The sequence below is a fragment of the Cebidichthys violaceus genome, unplaced genomic scaffold, assembly GCF_023349555.1.
Source record: "Cebidichthys violaceus isolate CVI_PGR_0920_01 unplaced genomic scaffold, fCebVio1.0.p SCAF_22, whole genome shotgun sequence".
Lineage (NCBI taxonomy): Eukaryota > Metazoa > Chordata > Actinopteri > Perciformes > Stichaeidae > Cebidichthys > Cebidichthys violaceus.
The window spans coordinates 6,095,222-6,118,643 of NW_027176395.1; the positions used below are offsets into that span (position 1 = coordinate 6,095,222).

Consider the following 23,422-nt stretch of genomic DNA (forward strand, 5'->3'; position numbering starts at 1 on the left):
TGTTGGAAAGCAGTGGGACGTCTGCAGAATTCAGACCGACCAAGATCAAGATCAACCGGCGGAAGCTGTGACTCTTCCGAACAGGCGGATGCGTTAATGCATAATGATGCTGTGGTAGGACGGCGTGGGAGATCCGCGGGGACCTGGTTTCCCCTCACATGTCAGGAGTCTGTGTGATTGACACAAAGCTAAGTTTGTTCCTCCTGCCTCCCTCTGCCTTGTCCCTGTTAATGAGCCCTGGCAAAGCTTACGAAGGATTTAAATCAGATCAAATCAGATGGAGGTAACTCGTGGATAGATCATAGAGAATAAGGTATCAGAGAGGGAACACTGTGTGATTTGGGTAGCGGGGGGTAATCGTGACAAGTGATGGAGATGCAAATGGCACAAATGCGGAGCCCGAGGTACGGTGGGAGGTCGTGGTTGCCAGTGAGAGAAAAGAGACACACACAGACTGATGAATCAACAATGAGTTGGCGGTCTTTGTCCTTACTAAAAAAAAAGAAAAAAAAAAGGATAAAGGTTATTGCTAATTATAGAAAATAAGGGCGCTCAGTGGAGATGTTCTGGCATCAACGGTCAAAACATTACACACACGCCCACAGTCACACAAACACACTCTTATTACATTCAAATGGGGATTATACCCCTTGGGTTAGCCTCTCGGGCCAATTAGCACTGAAAAGTCCTCCTTCGGCAGGAAGAGGAGAAAATCCCAGCGCCCGGCTGGGATTTTCTCCCTCTCGTTAGCCTCTCATCTCTCAGATCCCATAGTAGGCGAACCCATAAGCACCAAGGGAGCAGCCACCATTTTAATAAGCGCCGCATGGTAGGGTGACCTGCACAGTGGGCGGGAGCGTTTTAACTCTGCCCGGATTTAATGTGGGGTGAAAAAAGAGCTAACAGTTCGGGGTACGAGCTTTTGACTCTTTGTCTCCTAATCGTGAGGAACGATGTGAAAGCGCATGCATGCAGGTGGGACAAAAAAAAAAAAAGATCCTCGCCACTCACACAGACAGACACACAAAAACAGCAGGGCCTGGGGGATCGCACTTGTGAGTAAGATGTCAGCATACTTGGCTAGTGTTCCCTCCTAGGCCTCGAGAAAAGCAGAAAACAAATGTGCTAAGAGATAGAAATAACAAGCACGGAATATGTCAAGGGTGAGAAATGCTAGCCAAGCATAGAATACGCCGCCCTCTTTTCCCCCTGCTTCCCCCTCGCCACCCCTTCCCTCTCTGTCGAGCGCATGGGAAGCTTGCGCGTTCGCACATCCTCATCAGCAGCTGTGCTCCCGGTGTCATGCCGTACTCACGACAGAGGTCGCCTTCGTCGTCGCCGAGTGGGCAGTCCGTCCTGAAGTCGCACAGTTTGTCCAGCGGGATCCCCGGTCCCTGGTGACAGTGGTACTGGCCCTCCAGGGTGACGTTAGGGCCGGGCGCGGACGCTGGACAGAGGAAAAGAAGAACAAAAGAAAAATTGTCATATTAAACGTTCCTCACACAGTTTCAACAATGCTGGGAATAAAATAACAGAAAAAGAAAATCTACCGTTAGAGCCAAAAAAATGGCTCCACATTATCTTCCAAGTTCACGTATAGAACATCATGGCTAGATTTACTGTATTTGTCAGACACAAATCATAACTCAGGGAAAACATTACCTGCAAACAGTATAAAAATATACAGTTGTTCTGTAAAAGTACATCAGTCAGTGACAATGGCTAATATAACCCCTGACTGCAAGCCCTGTATGACATCCACAAACTGCCTGAACCACCATAAATAACTTTTGGCCCAGGCTGCATAAGCATCTGGCTTTAAATAAAGTACATATCCATCAGACAAGGAACACAAGCAGCAACAAAATAACAATGACCTAGATACTGTAGCAGGTAGCGCCGAGGGGAGGAGGCGCACCCACCCACACACACACACACACACACACACACACACACACACACACACACACACACACCAACTGATATCACCAGGTCCAAACATATCAACTGTAACCTGGGACATTTGCATATCTATGCAAATCAGAGAAGTGATATCTCCAGGTTGTAAAAAAAACACTGCTCACCTCCACCTTCACCATCACAAGCTGTTCACAGTGAAGAGAACAAAACTGTCCCTGTCCCTGTCCCTGTCCCCCCCCCCCCCTCTTGTAAGGAGGAAAAAAGTGATTGTTATCATGGGTGAGGGGATCTGCTTACTGTAGCTTTGCCCTTGATCTGTATTATGTAGATTTGTTCACGGGAGTCGGAGGTGCGATAGCGTTGTGGAGGCCGTGGAAGACAGGCAGCACCAGGCTAAGGTGGCGAGATGAGTCGGTGACGCTCCGCTAGCTTTGACACAAAGTGATGCGATGAGTGCGCTCTTAGTTTCTCTCAGTCTGCATGACTTTCCCGGGTGACATGATTACCATTATGGATGAAATAAAGCGGTTAATTATACAGTTTGATGCCGACACAATTTAACATCAGCCATGAGATTCATTTCACCAAATGTGTGGGCATAAATAGATATAATTGACTATGCATTATAAACCTATAATGTTTATAATGAAACATAAGTTCAAGCACACAAATAATGTCTTAGATTTCAGTAATGAAATAACTCGGGACTGTGTACTGGCAACATATTGCAATTTTTTTAAATTCTAATGTTTCACCGTTCATAAAATCTGACTTTTTTATGCAATCAAAACATTGGGATGTATCACAGTCCCTGTAACATACAACATCGTAGCACCGTCTGCCTCTCTAAACTATTGATTAAAAAGAGAGCGTTTTTTGAGAATCGATACAGTATCAAAAAATATAATACCACATTACTCAAGTGTATCGATATCCCCCCCCCCCCCCCCCCCCGGAAACGACTGCCTGGTAATAACGCGCCATGGACGGCACACATGTCACAGCCGTGCCTGAGTCACGGCACACTTCCCTCCCTTCTGTCACTGCGGCTGAGAAACCTTAAGGCCCAGTGGGAAACAGAGTCGACTCAATGGACTCGAGAGATTCTTGTTTTATGAGTCAGGGCGGCCTCCCGCAGTCCACTGTGACGGGGGCCCTAATGGCTGCAGAGAGACACATTAATATGTCAGCGAATAATCCAGTTCAAATTCTTAGAAAACCTATTAGCCTGAGTAAATAACTTTTTACATCAATGCTGTGCTGCACACTAGGAATCGTCTTTTCCAGAAGTGAAGTCAAGCCATTTTGATTCATATGAGGTGAGCGTGTTTGTTTATGACCAGCTGCGTGCGTATAGATGTGGACTTGCTATGTGTATTGAGTGATGCTCGGCACATCAGCACATGCATTATGCATCCATTGTGCTCAGTGGCTTCCTCTTCGTATAGTGTTGACACCGCGAGCAGAGCGATTTATCAAGAAAGAGTAAAAGAGAAAGTCGGCCAGAGTACGCCGGAACCTTTGGGCAAGGTATGTAAATTCATCGATTTATCTAAGTTTGATGACAGTGGAGTAAAAAATAAATAAAAAAGAATTCACGATGCCGCTGAACTTTAAGCTCCCTGAGCAGGTAAGTGCGGCCAGACATGACCGCTGCCCTCCTGGCCCACCGCCGTTCTTAAATCACACTTGTCAGACTGTGAAAACAAGTGGGTCAGTGGGGGGTGCATTGCCTGTGGGAGTGACTTTTGTATTTCCGCGTGCTCAGGGGGGTCAGTTCGGCTTTGTGAGGGGAATGATGTACGAGTGGCGGGGAGCCGGAGAAGTGACTGGAGAGGGCACAGCAGCCGCTGATCTTGACTGGCAGAGCACGGGCAAAACAGAATTTTAGGTACTTGTTGGATGCAACAACTCCCCATGTGCGGCTGTGAACGTTACAAAACACGTACACTGTCAAAGAAAGCTAGGGTTATTTTTTTCCTCCTTAAAAAAAACCAGTTTCAACTTCTGCATGTGTAAGACAATGCAAACAGCCGTGCAGAAAGGAGCTCATCAAGCTACCGTACATGAAATACTGCTGACGACTTAAAACGGGAATATCTTTTCCAGGTGTGTGTGACAAGTGTTCAAAGGTGCCAGACAAGCAAAGAAATCCACCAGACACTGAAAGAAAGCTTTCATGCAGCAATAAAAGCAAAGCTACTCAAGAGATCAACAAAGACAGCGTATTTCAGTCACAAGCCGCTTTCACCATTTGACACGTGTAACCTCTACAGCGACGACAACATTCAGACGCCGTCGTGTTGGCTTTTTATAACTGCACATTATTATTTCTGATAAAAACAAATGTGCAGGACGGCATCTCATTCACATTACCGCCCTCTAGCTTTGCATCGTTTCATAACAAATACACTTCATTCCCAAATAAGGTCAGCTGTGTCGCAGGCCTTTTCAAGGTCCACTGGGTTTTCAGAGTCCTCTGTTGAGACGATGCTACAGGCACACTACGGATCACTGTACGTCTCAGCTTGGTCGTCTTTTTGGAGTGAAGAGAGTCTCAGCTGCCAGTCAGCATCTACAGTATAATAAGTTTAGGTTACCAGGCTTGATTGTTGGCAACTTGCAGTGGGTGATTGCTAAACAGGTGACCAGATAAGAGTCAATTAGAGCATCAGAATGCAGTGAAAGCTAGTACTTTCACCTGTTTCTCTTCATTATCACATCCTATCATTGGTAACGGGGTGGAGTAGTTTTATTCTACACCCTGACAGTGTGACCAGCTATTACAGTGTATACATGTCTGATACATGACATGCTGGAGTCACGTTTGAAAAATACCCCCAAAATATTCTTTCTTTGGCATACCTTGGACCTGATGAAGCCCAGTTGTTAGGAAAAAAAAGGTTGGCATTACAACATGTGCAGTGCAGAGAAAGTGACATCGTATATGAAACGGCCGTGAAAGTTACTTGACGAAATAACGAGCAAAAAAGTCCACTACGGGTGGGTGAGGGTGGAGGTGAACGGGTCATACAAACACAGGACCTCCACCCTGGAGACCAGGGTTCATTTCTCTCGTGAAACCAAAAGTCAAAGTTGACTTTACGCTTGTTAGGCAACGTTAAGAGAGAAACTCCGCTAAGGGCGGTTGTTATTTAATTGTGCTAACTTAACTTTAATTGTGTTACATTGTTACGTTACATTGTTAAATTAACTTAAATTAACACTAACCATGATCTTTCTTCTATACCATGCACAACATTACTTTTCTCTTTTAGGTTATTTTTGGCACTCGTGTTAGTTTTACTTCTGATACACTTTATATTTTTACTCTTGTTTTTAATCTTACTCTTTACTTTTTCTATTTTAGTTGAATTTTTGTACTATATTTACGTTAGTCATTATGCTTTTCTATATTATGTCAGTCTTACTTCCTATACACTTAATATGTATTACTCTATTGTTCATATACATTTATAGTTTCACTCTTTTGTTTTTACTAATTATTCTGTTGTCATCTTTGATCAATCTCTTTGGTTCGACATTAAAAGTATCCCTTTGGTTTACAGAAACGCATAACACCAATATTATTTTCCTGGTGACTGGTAGCATTTACATAACTTCCTACAATCACTAAGTGTGAATACAATGAGGTCGACATTAGCAGACACAACAAACAGTGCTGTGGTTCAAATGCTCTAAAATATACTTATATTAAATGTATGAAATGTGCACTAAATGTGCAGCAGTTTTAGAATGTTCTCCTAATTACCTAATGCAGACCCAATTATAAGAGACATTTTGAAGTGCCTCTCATGTCTGCTGAAGTCAGTTTGGCATGTTTTATAGATGTGTTTTCAATAAAGTTTTGTTTTTCCTCTCCCTCTTCATAAAATCCCTTTCATCCGATTACCAGCCAAGTTGCCCAGATTTTTCAACTTTCACTGATGCCATCTGCTTACAGGATGAAAATCAGGGAGCGCTTTACTTACTTAAGATCAACAGCAAAACAGCTGAGCAAAACAGGAATCAAACGACAGGCAAAATATGTAGCTGAAGATAGACGAGATGCCAAAAGTGTTAAGTGTATGTGCGTCTTGAGGATGTGAACAAAATATATTATGAAATGGAATGGAAAGAGGGTCAAAGGTATGGTACTTATAGAGCAGGGGTATTCAAGTACATTTCCAAAAGGTCCAGATTGAGAAAATCTCCTCGTGCAAAGGTCCAGAACATTACAATAATATCTAACTTGCAATATTTAGTGCCATATATATAAATAAATATATATATAAGAAGTCTAGTAGTAACAACGTCTCTGTGTAGTCAACAATTGTCAAATCAAATAAAAGTACACATCAATTATATTTTAACAATTATTATTCTCAGTTTTCAAATTTAACTGGACAGATTATAAATAATACATAAATAAAAGTTCTTCTCATTTCAAGTAAAATAAAGCTGGATTAAAGAATAACTAACAGAACAGAAAACTTTTGTATTTCACTGAATCGCCCTGCAACTTTAAATTCAGTTCATTCATGTGTGAAGTGATGTCAATCAAAAAAAACATATTTTTCTCATCTTCTAACAAGATAAATTAGTGAGCATAGACTTGATCTGTGGTTATTCAACCTCTTGTTTCAGCTCTACTCTCTCTGTTAACATCATTGTTGGACAATGAACTGATGTGTAGTTCTGATCATTATGGCTCTTAGGTTTATTTTCTGTGTCTTAATTTCAATAGTGAGTGGATACCTTTACTCCAATTGCACCGCTGAACAAGTGCCGTAAATGCTGGAAAAGCTGTGCCGGTTAAAATAGTAGCGCTCCGTCAAAATTGAATAATTCTCAATTTTCTATCGGTTTTAGGTCCTGGGTCCGGATACAACGGCGTCTAGGTCCGGATCCGGACCACGATAAAGGTGAAGCTAACATTTTCCTCCAGACTCAAACCAAGGTGTCATGGTTGTGTGTATAAACACAGGAACTAAGACATAGTCCACATAGTCCACACACACACACACACACACACACACACACACACACACACACACACACACACACACACACAATGTACTAATCAATTCAACACATAACATTTCAGAAATTTTGCATAACAGCGGCACGCATGCCCCGTTTTTGCGATTCCGCTGATAGATTTCTCGCTCGGCAGGATATCACGGGATCGGGCAAAGCTGGCCATTTGAATAACACCTTGGTGGCCATTGCTTGTGGATTTGAATGCAGGCACACATGTCTTTGTTGTCGTCTGCTGCAAAAACGCGGCCTTGATTCGCGAAGACGGTAGTGAAATTACTACCGTGGATTTTGTTTTCCCACGGATGAGCAAGTATGTCAACCATATCTTGAAATCCCTCTGTGTGCTCTGAAACAACAACAACAAAAACGAGCTGAAGAATTGCCTGGATTGAAATCTGCTTGAGTGCTTCATGGAAAAAAAAAAAAGACCATCACAGACTTGATTAAGAGCATACAAATTAGCAGTAGTTAGAACCAATTTATCCTTTTCTGCTCATTCTTTAATGTGTATTCTTTCAATCTCACATGCCGTAATGGAGGACCGTCCTGTCATGGGGAGGAGGGAAAGCTCAAGGGACCCTAACCAGGGTCGTCGTCCACCATCATGCCACCACACTGAAGGCAGAATGAGGAACGGCTGGGTATGCATTTGGATGCAGCCGAGTCTCCCAGGACAGGACAAGAAGTATTCGCTCATGAATTCAATTAACTGCACACAGCCACGCTGGATTGGTCGGAGCTCTGCCCAATCACCATCGCTATCTGTCATGCTCCCTGCTGGAGAGACAGCGGTATGCACAAGAGTGGACTGGCGGAGAGAAAATGAAAATAATACCTTTAATGCACGTTTTACATTGCAGAGATGTAATGCGCTCTCTTTTTGGGAATTTAAAAAAGGTGTATTGTTCATATGAAAAACCCTGTTATCTTGTTCTACTCAAATGCCTTACTTTAAAACCTGTCCAAGGCATTGTGGATCCTTTGCTATGTAAATTTGACAATTATCCTGTAAAACAGATTGAATATAATTATCTTCTGACTGCTTTCCTAGGTTTGGTGAGCTCATGTCTCATCAGCACCGAGAGTGTGGAGAGAGGGCATTCTGGCAAGAACATATACTGGTGAAGCTTATTAGTTTAATGAGGAGCTCATTTCCACATTCACTTAAGTAGTGTAAAGCAAAATCCCCTCAATTCAACAGAGGCCAACTGGCTTCTGTCTGGATAATACATGCAGCTTGCAGGTAGCATTAAAGCAACAACGCTGAGAGTCTCGAGCCGTGCAGGCCGCTCAGTGAGGGTACACTTTGGCACAGCGGTGCTATGAGATGAATGCCAACATGCTGGCGATGAAAATGCTAACATGCTGTTCAGCAAGTCAGGCTTTTCTTATTCACTGTCCACAGCTATACCTACAAAAAACACTATATTTCATATATAAGTCCCTTGGAAATCAATTTGTATAAAACCATGTAATCAATTTGCATGTAATCGTGAGCCAGGACAGATGGCATGCTATGAGGAGTGACAAAGTCTGCTTCAGGGGAGGTTAGAGTGGATGGATGGATTGATGGATGGATGGATGGGGGGCGACCGTGGCACACTGGGTTAAGAGGGTAAAATTATAATGGTCCATGTTGAGTATTGCTCAGGCAGTTTTTTACTTTACTGGCTGATGTTCTGACTTCATAAACACTTTGATACTGCAACATATTCATCTATCAGGACAGCAAGACCAACAGTGGAACCGGTGGGAATTAACCGTTATGTTACTTTTATCCGCACATTGTGTGGCCACCGCCTTGAAACGCACAAAAGACAAATATTCCCATTGTGCGTTATCATTCCTCAGTATCTTTCTCGTGAATCACAAAAGCATCTCATGCTGGCTTTTTCTCACCTTTTGGAGGCTTCTTTCGCAACTGTACCAACTTGTCTATGAAATAAAGAACATTGCTAATCGACAGAGCGGCTTTGACATCAAGGGATACGTAGTGGTGAGCGCTCGGGGAAAGATTGCGGCCTTTGCTTGGTCCCATCAGCATCACACCGGAGGGCTTTGATTCCTCAGTGTAAACTTGTCTTTGATGTTCCTCAGCTAGATTCCAGAGGGGCAGGATTGGCTCCATTTCAAACCGGAAATCAACTATGCACTCTTCTCAGACAGAGTAATAACTATGAATTTTACTCCTCCATTACAATAACGACAAGTGGTTTGTTAATGATGGGTTTGTTGACATCCCTGACTCAACGATTGCCTCTACAGGCGTGGGGATATGCCGGAGGCTACTTTCTACGGACATAAAATCCGTTAACGTTTTTGAAGTCCGCACCAGCCGTAGATCGAAGTCAGTAAAGGTCAGAGAATAGTTAGTGAGTCTTCTTTAGAGCCCCCGACAGAGTCCATGAAATATATCTCTCTTGCAGACTTCGGTGTGCAACACAGTAAAGCCTGTCATTTGAGGTGACTCAATGGCCGGAATAAGTATTTCATGCTGGCGCACAAATATCCCCTCTGCAGCATTAAAATGAGATTTAGGATTGCTGTATCTTAATGACCGACTTTTCTTCAAAGGTGCTTAGTCCATAATATCCAGAAATGTCCTCCTCCCTGCCAGGTCAGGGTTGATTTAGACATCTGTTCCATTTGGCATATGTATGCTGGGAACACTCTACTTGGTGCCCTGGGCCATTTAACACTTGCTCAATATCTTAAAACAAAACTGCCTGTGTAGATTGCCTTGGAAAGGCGCCTGCAACAGAAAGCCAGTTTGTGTTGAGGGGATGCTGCTCGCGGAGAGGCCCGAGGCAAGCGATTAGAGGTAGAACGTGATGACGCTTGGTACTGCCAGATAGGGCGGCCTTGTCGCGGCAGGTTGTGTCTTCTGTTAATTGATGAGCTGCGTGTGCTTTCTTTTTAACTTTCTACTACTATTTTTCATCGTTGGACATTCTGTTTGGGCTAGGATGCTGAGCAATCGAAGGAACAAAAAAAACAAAACAGCAACACGACAAGAAGAGACAAATATCCATCAAATTACCTCCTAGTTAATATGGCAGGTATATGAGCTTCTGATTTCCCCCCAAGGCTCCTGAAGTGCCTCATTTTAAAGTACTTATCTTATTGTAGTTATGAAACTGAGACACTAACAGTATTTTGTGGTCAAAAATTACTTTTTAGTTCCATTGTTGTAATCCGGGCCCACAGGCAGATAGTAAAATCCATATTGGAGCTAATAAAACATAAACAAAGACTGAATGAAAACAGGAAATATTGAGCTCTGCAAAAAACATGGCCTATATGGTCTAAAGACCTGAATTTATGGATTGTAGTGCATGTGGTGGCCCTGTTAAAGCAGATCAACAAGGATGTGTGTTTGTGAATGGACTGTAGGTAGTTATCTGGTATTTCTATTGATTCCAAACAGTAAGATTATTGATTTTTCAAGACTGGGCTGTTTCATAACCGCGAAATCCACATCTGAGTGTCGTGGAAGTCATACTAGATCTCTATCTGCTCTGACACAAACCCTCATTAAACATATCATTATAAAATGTAAGCGTCACAGTTTCACAAACCTTCTCATTAAAATGAGTAAAAATAAATAAATAAATAAATATATATATATATATATATATATATTTATATATATATATATACACACACCAAGCACTTTCACACAATGCAGGCTTTAAATAAAAAAGAACACTTCTGTTTGATAGGTAACTTGTGCCCTGACTTTAATTAAAGGTTATACTGTAATTATGTTAACATTTTTCATGTGCAGCCAACATTTTATCACTGTTTCGTCTATAGGAACACTGTTGGATTTTATTGCCTAACTTTTAACCTCCACTACAATGGGGAATTCAAATGTCAGTGAAGCATATCCTGTTGCGAGTATATATTATAATTGGTGACGGTGGACTCTCATTCTTTTGGTAGAAATAATGTCTGAAATGCTAATGTTGAACATTTAATCAACCAGTAATGGAGGTTCAATGGATCATAAAACTCACGGTTCGGATCGCATAACGGATCAGAGTCACGGCTTGGATCACAAATCGGTCTTGCACAAATATAGCAAATATAATCTTTTAGAGACGATACTAATTGCCACTCATTGATGATCCATATTGTTGTTTGATTATAGCAGCTGGTCTACACGGCTTCAGACCGTCCCAGAAATCATTTTTCAACTGCTCGGAACAATCAACCTCAACAATTCTAAATGTTATCCTTTTACTTTGTTACAGTCATCTAGAGTGTTTTTCTTCCTCATAAAAAGACACAATTCAAATGATTAGGAAATAAAAGATTGTATTTTTGATGATTAAAACTAATTAAATTATGTATTATTAGCTGCTTAGAGCTGTTGTAAACAGGTCATAATCCACTCTCTAATATCTATTTATTTATTTTTGTTTGATGTAAAAACCATCTCCTTCTAACAACTGTAGTTTCTCATCAACACTACATTTTACAAGATTACATGCGAACACATCATAATAATTATAATTTACCTTCACCCAATACTCATTTTCACTGAACAGAACCTGAAGGCATCATAATGTAAGTGAATGGAACCTTCGTTCGTTAGCCGTTAGCGGGGCAGCCATCGGTTCTCCTCGTGTCACTTTAAACACAGAATGGTTGTTTACAGTGTAACATTATCAGAGATCAGCGACTAGAAGAGCATGAATGATGTCATATTTTACTGAATATTGATGGATAACGATCGTCAGTAAAATTTTATTTCACACTGTGATGGTTAACGTTAAAGTATGTAATTAATCCGAGGTTCACATGGGTGCCAAACCGCGATTGGGGGTCCGGACGGATCACGGATCGACAGTGGTCTGTTACACCACTAACCAGTAGCGTAGTCATTTAAAGGCAGAGGGCAGAGCAATAGATGGAACAGAGCTCTCTCTTTAAGTCTCTCTTAATCAATATCTTATCTAATATATCTAATAAATATACTGGGAAACTAAATCTCAACCAGTTACGCCTAAAGGTCCCATATTGTCCCATGTCTCTTTTGATTATAAAGAAAGTCTAGGTGCTGGATAAAACTGTGCCTTTAAATGAGCCGCCACAACAGTCACCGGTAGAAGTGAAGCTAATGTCCTTGTAGTTGATTCACACAGTGAGTTCTCGACTGCAGTGACCCTGGGTACATCCCAAGTCTCTTAATTGCATCCCCGTTTCCTTCACTTCGGTCCTTTCCTTGCGTCTTAGTCCCTCCCACCAGGGATGCATGGAGGAAACCATGCGAGGAGAGAGGAACAAGGAAATATGCTTTACGAGACAAGAGATGTCCTTTCCTCTGAAGCGTCACGTGAAGCGACGTCTGTTTCTGATCACAGCTGGATCAGCTGTCAATCGGCTTTAACAGCTGGAGAGACTTCTGTTCACATGATCACTGTACTTAATAATCTCATCTCATCTCATCTAATAATACTAATAACTAATAAAGACACACAGGTATCATCACTGAAGAGGTGTTTTCTCTGTGTAGTCTGTTCCCTCTTTAACAAACTGTGTTCTGTTTATGAGCGCAGGATCGATTTCTACCGGCAGAATGCGTTTGTACGTTTTGAAATTCTGATTGTGACGTCATTATTAATTAACCCAAAATATGATTATGGTTTCTCTTGAATACTGGAATAAATGTATTAGGCTCAATGTTTCAGGTCAAATTTAAATGATAAAACTCATCAAACCCTCAGGAATGATCAGCCTCACGTGACTGAATGAAATGATGATGAATGATGTAAAAAGCTCTCTCTGTCTTTAATTGTATCCATAATAGAAGTTATTGAGGGAAATATCAGATCATGAAAAGACAAATCTTTCTAATAAATGAAGAAAGTTGTTTGTGGTCCTTTTGTTGTTCAGTCTACAATGAACATCTATTTAAACCAGATGGTGAATCAGAAAACATATCAAGTATAAACTAGAGCTTAATCTGTGATCCGTCGTCACTCTGGTATTAAACTCCAGTCAGTCAGTCCGATCGGCTGCAGCGTCCAATCACATGACAGATGAACAATGAGGGGGCGTGTCGGCCGTTAAAACACTTCCTGGAAGCCTGTTCTCGTGGGTCCTCGCTCATGGCTTTCTGAGATCCCTCCTCCAACGCTGACCAATCAGAGCAGACTGCTTTGTCGAGAGGGATTCTTAAGAGACAGGCGCTAAAACTGAGCATTTCAGACAAAGTGTGACTATACGTCAGACACGGAGACAAACTATGTCTTTTTTTTTAACATTTAAGCATCTAAACATGTTCTAGTAAAAAAACAAAATACTACTATGAAGCTGAAACGGGGTAACTAACTACAAACTACAAAAACTAATACATTTTCTGTATGCACTGACTCTATTTTTGAATATTTAATTCCGAATCTTTCTTTGATGTGCACATATGAAGAGAAACAGAAAAAAAAATATGTGTATTAATCAGGAATAGTTTCAGTGCCACCCTGGACTGAAAGCAGCTTATAGTGTCCTGGTGCAACTGTAACATGAAAGGTTTTAGTGTCTTGAGCCGGAGGCCTCGAACAGTAAATGCTATTATTAATTAGCAGCGCACAAGTTGACTCTCAAAGTTTGATCCTGCTACTGAAAGCTTTACGAGGAAGAATATCATTAAAAGTGCTGATCCAGTATATGGACACTGCAGGAGGTAAATCCTGCGCGCCAAGATGACAAGCTCTGTGTACAGGATGTGTGTTTCCCAGGGGGAAAAAAATCACACCTTGGGCTCACGACAAGGATTGACGTGACGCACCACTCGCCAGATTTTACACACCTGCTCGACATTATTAAGTTTGCACACGTGCGCATCGGGGGATTGATGAGCAGCGGCAGAGCCGATGAGTCTTTACAAGACAGACGAGAAACGTTATGCTCTATAACCTATCCTTGTGGGGCCGCTGCGTCACCGTGTGACATCCCTCAAACTTTTATTAAGTTTCTCCAATTTTTGACATTCTTTTGATCTCATAAACACGGTCTCACACTGCTGTGACAGTATGAGATTTTTATTTATTTATATACATATATATAAATACAGTATATATTTATCAGCCTGCTCTTGTTACCCAATAGGAAAAAACTTCAGAGATGAGTTTGTATTATTCATGCAGTCAGAGCGAAATTGAAAACTCAATTAAAGGCTTATGTGTGATAAGTTCTGCATAATTAAAGGCGAGTCTCAGTACCACACTATGACACTGATTGGCTTTTTCTCCCTCTACAAACCCTCCCTCCCTCCATCCACATTTCCGACACTCTGTCCACTCCACCAGGTCTCTCCAAGCCCATTTCCCTCATCGCCTTCACAGGGCCGTGCGTGATTGATGGGCCCGGCGACTCCCTCGTGCTGCTGTGTACCTAATCTCAAACTATAGACTCGCCGTAACGCTCCATTAAGGGCCTGCCGCGGCAAAGGTGTAATGGTTAGGGAAATGGGCCGTGGAAGGGAAGGTCACCGGTTCAAATTCCCAGCGGGGTTCGCCGCTGCCTTGTCTCAGCTACGTGTCCAATTTGGGGGGAAAAATGAATTGTGACAGCTTTGCGGGGTGATACATGAGCGCAAATGCCAATGTGCTCTTCAGTGGACAAACATTGTTATAATGAGTAAACGCACATGTGACCTTCTGCCTTGCCACAGCGTCATGACGAGGGCAAAGTCAAATCTGCTATTGACACAATCTGGTAATGAGCTTGTCAGTCATCACGCCAGTGTCTGTTTACTTCCAGGATGAGAAGCGGTGGGAGGTTGAGAGGGTTTGCCGTGCTTGAATAATTACGTTCTCTGGACGGCTACAATCGTCAAAGAAATACTAGCAATAGGATTGTAGCTTCCTGTCCAATCCAGAGATAGGCATATAACCACACGAGTCACTTTAGGGGCAAACAAATTGGATTGCTTGTTGGCCCTGTGACTGATGAGTTAATTAAAGTGGAAGGGTATGGAGAGAGAAGTCGGACACCGCTCCATTTATTTATCTCGTATTGACATTATCTCCTCGCACTTCACTGGCTTGAGTAATTGCCGCCTTTCTGCTCAAGAAAACAACTAAGGGGGAGGCAATGGACGTTGTCAAATTTCCAATTCAGATTGAAGATCACAAGGAGCGCTGATCAGGTCCGAATTTGTGTACAGGATTTAGATTGACTTGATTCAGCTGAAAGTAAGTCGGGGAAATTATGACTTCCGACTGTTAATGTAAAAATGTGATGTAAAAAAAACAGCAAGTAATAACGCACGACAAGAAGCCATAAATGAAATGAATCATTAGTATGTTTTCCCCCCTCTCTCTCATTTGAGAATCCTCTGAATGACTCTGATGATTTTCTTACTAATTTGCAGGAAAATGTTACGCAACCGTACCACAAAGAAAAAAACAGAACATTTAGTGTCCACAGACTTGAAACTGAATTTCACATCATTGGGAATGAATCAAATACAATTATTCAAACTGAAGTTTGGATCAGACTTTGTGCCCACTCACTCCAAAAAGGCCTGTCAATACAAGTCAGTGATGGCAGTAACTAGCCAATAGTGAGTGCAGGGGCCTGGAAGAAATAAAGAAAACAACCATTTTTTCTTTTCTTTAGGGACTGAGTGTGACAGCCTTAATGGAGCGCTCTGGCCTCATGTTCTGTGCTAAGGTAAGGATGGACGGTAATTCGAGCCCAGGTTTGAGACAGGTGCTGGATAGGAGAGTGTGTGTGTGTGTGTGTGTGGGGGGGGGGGTTGGTTAAGAACACCGTGAAATGTGGTGAGGCCATGCTGGTGAGCGTGCCGAGATGGATTAGGTCTACCCAGGTGGTGCCTGAGGAGAGTACAGCACGCCTGCATCTTTTTTTTGTCTCACTCTCTACCAGGCAGAGCTTACATGCTGCCTGGAAGAGAGGAACTCAGTGAACAATTAGACACCGCTCCACCCCGGCTGGATTTGCATGAGCAATGCTAACGGCAGAAATAGACAGGAGAATCACTAATATGATATTGAACTATTTGTGTTTTTCAGTCACTTTCTTTTAGTTTTTCTTTTGTTTTGCACTTCTTTCAGAGGCTTTTCTCCTGCAACGTGATTCTAGAGACAATTTGGGGAAGAGACTCCAAGAAGGACTTAAAGGCCAGGATTTAGTTTTAAAATAGCCCAGGTCATAGCAGGATTTAAAGTTCTATGCAGTGTTGAGAGCTAGTGTGGAAAAAATATGAAATGTGTGAGCATGTGAGCTGAGTTTTTCCACATCTCTTACACTCACTTCCTCTTTCTCTCTCTCTCTCTCTCTCGCTCTCACACACACACACACACACACACACACACACACACACACACACACACACACACACACGCTTTTAACATATCTGATAACCAAATCCAGATAACACGTAATGGAAGAGTCAGGTGTTGCTGATTTGTTGCCGGTGTGGGTCAGCTGTAAGAAACTCGTTCCCTGAGACTAACCCCTCCCACCTGACCTCCTGAGTCCAAGCAGCCCATTCTAACCGAAAATTGGAAGAATTAGAGCTAAACAAATCCTTCCTGTTGAGCGACTGCTCCTCCTTCATCCGGAGTCAAATATTGACCGAGCATAAACGACGGAAAGGCTCAAAGGAACTTCTATGAGAGGCCTTGGCGGGAGATCACCTTTGTTTTTGTTATGATGATCTGTATGGTTTTAAAAAGGTGCAATGTGAACGATCTGGCCAGAAAGTTAGTTTAACATATTACAGTGTTGATATTATGTTAAATATGTCTATGTCTCTAAAATTAGCATGCTAACCAGCTAGCTCAAGCTGGTCCTGTCTTGCAATACCACTTATACCTTGAGAGGCGATAGAGAGTCACTGCAGCATCCAGTCTGGACTCAGTCCAACATGAGAGGACGGGTCCTTGTACATTTAGATATGTTGGAAACAAGAGTTATAACGACTTATTTTCGCTTTGTCTTTGCCGACTGCACTTTGCCGGCGGCTCAAAGAGACGGGCCTTTCAGTTAGCGGTTAGCTGTAGCAACTAGCATTCAGCCAGTGCAAAATCAAGCGTCAGAGGGGCCACAGCGGGCCGGTGGATCCAGTTGGGAGTTTGGGCAATTCCTCCACGGGATCAGACCCCCGGTGCTGGTGGTTTGTTTTGGCTGAATTTGTGTCACTACAGCTTTGGAAACTGAAGGTCCGTCTCCCAGCCCACATCCTTCCCTTTGTGTAGCGTAACAAGCAATGAAATAGAGTGGACTCTGACGATGTTGTGCACAATGCTGGTCCACCCGCCAGCCTTTTGTCATAGTGATCCGCCTGAGATCTCTGGCCAGAAATCAGGGCAACAGAGGATGATCATTTGTGACGGGGGAGCAATTGTTCACATAATATGAAAATATGTCAAGGCGTCTGCTGTGTCCTGTCCGGGCGTCTATATGTCACTGACCTACAAAGAGGAGAAACAAACTTTCCATTCTGGTGGCTTCACGCTGTGATAAAGGACTAGAACAGTTTGGAGGAAACTGCAGTTAACTAGTGAATAGTAATAAGACCCAATCTAAGGCCATATACAGCTTTGATCCATCATTTCATCATCCTGAAGTATTCAGTTTGCGGTGTGACTGCTGCCTGCTGTTCAATGTCAAATTGGGATTTTATAATTCAGTCTGCATGTTCCCAGTAATGCAGACGCAATACGGCACAGTACGATATCTGAGTAACTCAAAATCACAGTGCAGTACTTGTCCATGTTATGCTACTTTATACAACTACTAATTAAGTGCTTTGGTACTTTAAGGACATTCTTACAATAATTGTTAACCTTGATTTTATACTCCTGACATTAATTAAACTGTTGAAATAATTTTTGAAGCTGTAACCAGCAAATGTTGGTGGGATTGTCACTTGATAAAATACTTTTTTTTGTCACATCTAACTACTTTACATGTTGGTGTTAATAGTTAAAGTACTCTTACTTTAATATTTTAAATGCAGGATTTCTACTTGTAACAAAACATTAATATACTGTGATTTTGCTATTTTAGCATGAATAAAAGATTTGTGTACTTCCATCACTGATTATTGCAAATCTAGTTTCAGTAGTTTGCGAGGACAACGTTGTGTAAGCTACTTTCTATCAAAGTAGGGACGTCGTTTGTGTGCTGCTGCCAATTTTAAGATTTAATTTAGTGTGCTGCTGGAGGAGCACTTCTCTTGGTCATCCTTTACTTTTTAATTCCGTTTTATGTGAGCTCAGCGGACTCTAACATGGTCTGGTAAACAAGTCGGATAACGTTTCTTACAGAAGCCTGAAATGAAGCTTCAGACTATACATTCACTGTGAAAAACATGCCTTTATCTACAATGAGCGGCTTGAAAAATATTAAACATATATAGATTCCATTCCATTAAAACTGCACCTGATTGGTATGACATTTTTACACGTCTTTGCCTCCCAAACATCTGTCTGTCGAAAGAAACAAGTATGTTATCCACATTTCCTCTTTCCTCTTTCTCCACTTGAAATGTTTAAGTGAGGGTTGCTGTGCTTCGGCAACGAGCTCGGAGGAAATTGAATCAGCCATATTAATCAAATTTCAGGAGCTTTCTTGGTTGACAGAGAGGGATATTATTTCAGTCTAGCAGTCTACGCATTTCATTGCTCAACATGGTGTAATGAAGTTAAAAAAATCACAGAATGCAGCTGTGCAATTTTCAAATCGACGTGTTTGAGCTGCTCTGGGAACTTGGCCACTTGGCAGACATGTGAGACAGATTTAGTCCACATACATATTGCAGAAAATGTGACAGGAAAAAACCTCCCAAAAAACAAAGAGTTATCACCGAATACATTTATTAACTAATATTATCAGAGATGGTTTTATCAATTAACTGTTTGATCGTTTAGTCTTTGAAATGGCAAAAGTGACAATAAGTAGTCCATGAAAACTAAACTTTGGCTTATAAGTTGATAAAACACATTCCACAACATCATCAATAGTTCTCACACATAAAAATACTAATAAAACAGAGCAGCACCTTCATTCCTGAATGCAACGTCACGGCTGTGCCGACTTACCCATGGTGCAGTTGGTGGTGAAGTGGGGCTCGATGGTGGCCATGTCATCCAGCGGAATCCGCTGATCGTAGCTGGCTGAGACCCGGAAGGGCGATCCTCCGTGGGTCCCCAGGGTGAGGTGGACCACCGCCCAGCTGCCAAGGAGAGAAAGCAGGAGGAGGATCAGTGCGAGGAGCAGACACCACGGCTGACAGAAAGCCCCGCATGCGCTGCGGGGGTCGGGGGTTAGGGTGGCCTGGGCCGTCCGGGCCTGCACCGCCTGAGCGTCCAAAGCCTCAGAGGAGGGACTTTCCAGGGCTTCGGCGGAAGCCGTCATGGGGGCTTCCACATTCCCTTCCATTTGGGGAAGTTCACCTTCTTCCGTTGTGTGTTGATGCATGCCCCCCCACCCTTTGAGCCCACCCCAGACTCCCTGGGTCTAGTGCAGGTGGTCAGGTGCGAGGTGACGCCTCACTTGAGAGCTTTTGGCTGCTGCGGAGTGGGACTGCAATTCGAAGCCACTGCTGCAGCAGGTGTGCGGTCTCGAGACACACTCGGGTCAAGTTCTTGTGTGTTCGTGAGCCGCAGTCCTGCGTTGAATGCTGTCCTCCCTCAACCAGCGGCTGGCTTCATGTAGTTTAACTGTCCCTAATTTCATTATGCAAATTGTGCTGTTTTCTCTTTGGCTCCGAGCTCATCAACAATCTCTCTCTCTCTCTCTCTCTCTCTCTCTCTCTCTCTCTCTCTCTCTCTCTCTCTCTCCACTCTCCCCTCCCCCGGTCTCTTGCCCATCCCCTCATTTTTACACCGACTCCACATATAGAAAACAAATGACTTCCCTAATGACATTTCTGAATGCCGTACACACGAGGCAACAATAGCTGATGATTAAAGTACACAAAGAAACACTCAATAGCATACTGTGTGCTTGCCACCGCAGTAGCTCACGCACGGTTGCACATTGTAACAGAACTTTGTTTGGCCATTTGAGATCTGCCATCCATGCTATCATGCTGCTGAACCACTGTTTTCATTAATAACGTGCGGTTTGAACAGACATGTCACATCAACATCTCAGGCAATGTTTTTTTTTAAGGTACAGTACATCACAACACAACACTATTAATTAATTCATTGATGAATTAATAAATAATAATAAAAAATAGCCGAACATATTTTTAGCCGATAATGTACAGGAGAATAATGTGTAAAAGAATTCGCTCATAGCAACATACCTACAGAGAAATAATAGCAAACTCTGCACTTTACATAGCAGGGCTCAGTCTCATTGCTTTTATCAATCCTGCTCTCTGCAGAGAGCTTAGCTTTAGTAAACCCACTAACAAAGGGAAACTTTCATTCTTTCTAATGGCCAGCAGGGGACGACTCCTCTGGTTGCAGAAATAATATTTATAGAAGTCTATAAGAAAATGACTCTACTTCTCACTTGATTTGTATTACCTCAGTAAACATGATGGTCTCAATTGTTAGATTAAAGTCTTCTTCAATACGGCATGATGTCAATTTAGTGAATCATGTCGCTGCCATGGCGTTGGAGGAGACACTGCATATTTGCATTCAATATCTAAAAGAGTTTCCTTGCTTCCCAAGACGCAAACATTTTATTATCTCCTAGAAGATAAATACTATTATTAAGAGCACCACATTGGAACAATGTCATTAATTTGTACAGATTTTAACCACCCACAGACAGACATGTCATTATTCTCACAGATCTCAGCAGGTCTCTGTGCTGGGAACTGTCTGCACCGTTTCTATTTTGGGGTTTATTCTGTGCTTTGTTTGGGTAGAATTGTGTTAGTAAGAGTACAGCAAACATAAATTCGCACATGCACACACAAGGACCCCCAACACAAACGGGCTCTGAGCTTTTCTGATTTCCCCAATGTCTGTGCTCGAGCTTTGCATTACTACCTCTGCCAGCTAGCCTTATGTGTGTGCGCTTTGTTTAATGTTGTATTGGCTTTGCTCTATTCGCCCCTCCTTTCACTGCTCTCACCCAGACACTGCTCAGAAAGGAGGGAGGTGTTGACCAGCTGGTTAAAGCACCAGTGTACACGGAGTGGGACCTGCTCCCCTGCCATATCTCATAATAGAAAGGAAATGAAGCCCCAGATAAGGGCTGCCACTGTCTCTTTGATAACCTTGAAATGCTTTGCTGACTGAGTCGCACACATATGGTCCTCCTGAATTCACCATGGTTTCAGCTGAGGGGCCCACATTTAGAAAAGGCCTCACTGCTGAATGAGCACTGAGCATGATGATGATGGAATTGTATATTGCACTGGAATGCTTTCTGCTTGGAATTCATTCTTTAAGGTCCCATAATGTAGAAAGTTAGATTTCCATGTCTTTTTTGATTATGAATCAGGTCTAGGTGCTTTATAAATACCGTGAAAGTATAAAAGCTCAATCCACAGGGAAATGCATACGGCCCGTATTAAGAAACTGTGCCTTTAAAAGAGCCGCCAGCGTTGTGATGTCACAGCTTTTCATTCACCTGGGTCGTGACACACCAGGGACGCAGACGCAGAAGACCGGAAATGCCGACCAATCAGGGCCGACTGGGCTTTCTTTTCGGAAAGGGGGTCTTAAAGACACCGGTGCTAAAACGGAGCGTTTCAGATTCAGATGGACCGTTTTCTTTTTTTTACATTAAAGCATGTAAACACGTTTTAGTAGAAACCCTAAATACAAATATGAAGCTGAAAATGGACATGATACGTACCCTTTACCTAGATACACATGGAAGAAAGGGCTCCATATTTAAATATGAAACCTCAGGGCTTGGGCAAAGACTCTAAACAAAGTGTAAACAAAGGGAGGCGTGCTTGGCATTGAATATACCTAATGTTCTGATAATGAAATGGACTGAGGGGTATGGCATCCAATCTAAAATGATCAACGTAGACCTGGTATCTCTCCCTCTCCATCTACCGTAGAACTGAACACAAGTCTCCTGGACCACTGAATTATTCTCCTGTCTTATCACGCTATGTCTGCGCTGGCGCTCAGCGGACTGATTAACTGAGAAGCGGCTCAGAGCAGAGCTGCCAGAGCACATCACTCAAACATTTAAACCTAATTAGTGGTATACCATGCAAGGCACAAGGCTCCTTAATATAAATAAATAAAATGAAAATGAATGATAAAGACTCTTCATGCGGGAATTAGATATTCATGACTAATCCGAATGCGGATGCTAATAATTCGTTGTGTCCTAACGGCCTGTTGGTTATTTAAAATCACCTGACCTTTGTTCAGACTGCTGTTTGGTGAAATTATCTCCCATGACGTTCTCAGAAAAACAAAACAGCTCAAGCCAACTAATCGTTGCTGCCAATTGATGATTCTCTTTTCATAATGCTATTCATATGCTCCCTTACTGCTCTGCTCTGGCTAATGTAGCACTTTTAATTTTCATTTGGTGTGTGTGTGTGTGTGTGTGTGTGTGTGTGTGTGTGTGTGTGTGTGTGTGTGTGTGTGTGTGTGTGTTAGTGAGGATGTAGGGTGCTTATATCCTAATCACATTAGGGCTTATTTGTCTTGTGAGATCTGGTTTGCATTAGCTTTGAGTCTCATCCATCAGGACAAACAATGCATGAAGAAGTGTGTAGCGTATCTTTTAAAAAATAAAATTGTTTTCCTAACGGTGTGAGGCCTGTTTGGACACATCGTCAGAGTGAAGCTAGTGCTAGACAGGAAGACATTTCCAGACTCAAAACAGACACCGTCTTGTGAGCTTTCTATTCCTCACATTCTCAGGTTGGCATTAAGAATTAAGTAAGGAATAAGGTTTTGTTTGGGGTTAAGGAAGGAACTGAATTTATTTAAGGTCCTCATAAGTGTAGATCTAAAATGATATGTGTGTGTGTGTCTGTGTGTAAGACAAGCTGTCAAAAAAAACACACTTTAATGATGATTTGTAAGGGACTGCTTCTTTTCCATGACTCGCTTGACCTGCTGAGCACAAATTACAGTCATTGAGAAAATAATCACCCACCTAGAAAATTCAAATTAAATTAAATTAAAAGCAAAAATAAAAGCACTTTTTTTATATAAAAAAACATGAATGTGCTTAGACCAGCAGTGTTGTGTTGCCTTGTGAACTTACTGTTCTTCAGCTATAGGCTCAGCAGGTTGAGGAGGGATGTGAGGTTCAGACAGGAAGTGGTTCTTTATTGTTTTTAATTTGTTAATTTAGGAGATGCATTTTAGGGTTTACAGTAAATGGTCGCCATATCAGCTGAAAAACACTGGTGATCACACTAACTTTGGCTGAATAGACCTCTTTTCAGGTCTGTGTGGCTATGAACAGACACAATGATTCCTCCCTGACTTCTTTATTAGCTTTGTTAATGAAACACCTGTGGATTTTT

The 23,422-nt window shown here is 42.2% G+C and overlaps 1 protein-coding gene across 2 annotated transcripts in view; it reads right to left on the minus strand.

The window, feature by feature from the left end:
- Window positions 1–23,422, minus strand: part of alk (ALK receptor tyrosine kinase) — a 365,563-nt gene that overhangs the window by 59,115 nt on the left and 283,026 nt on the right. For both annotated transcript variants that reach the window (XM_068717693.1, XM_068717694.1), the window contains exons 5-6: window positions 19,044–19,177; window positions 1,316–1,447 (exon numbers count right to left, since the gene is read on the minus strand). In XM_068717693.1, the coding sequence (XP_068573794.1) occupies window positions 1,316–1,447; window positions 19,044–19,177 (266 nt within the window). The remainder of the gene's footprint in view (window positions 1–1,315; window positions 1,448–19,043; window positions 19,178–23,422) is intronic.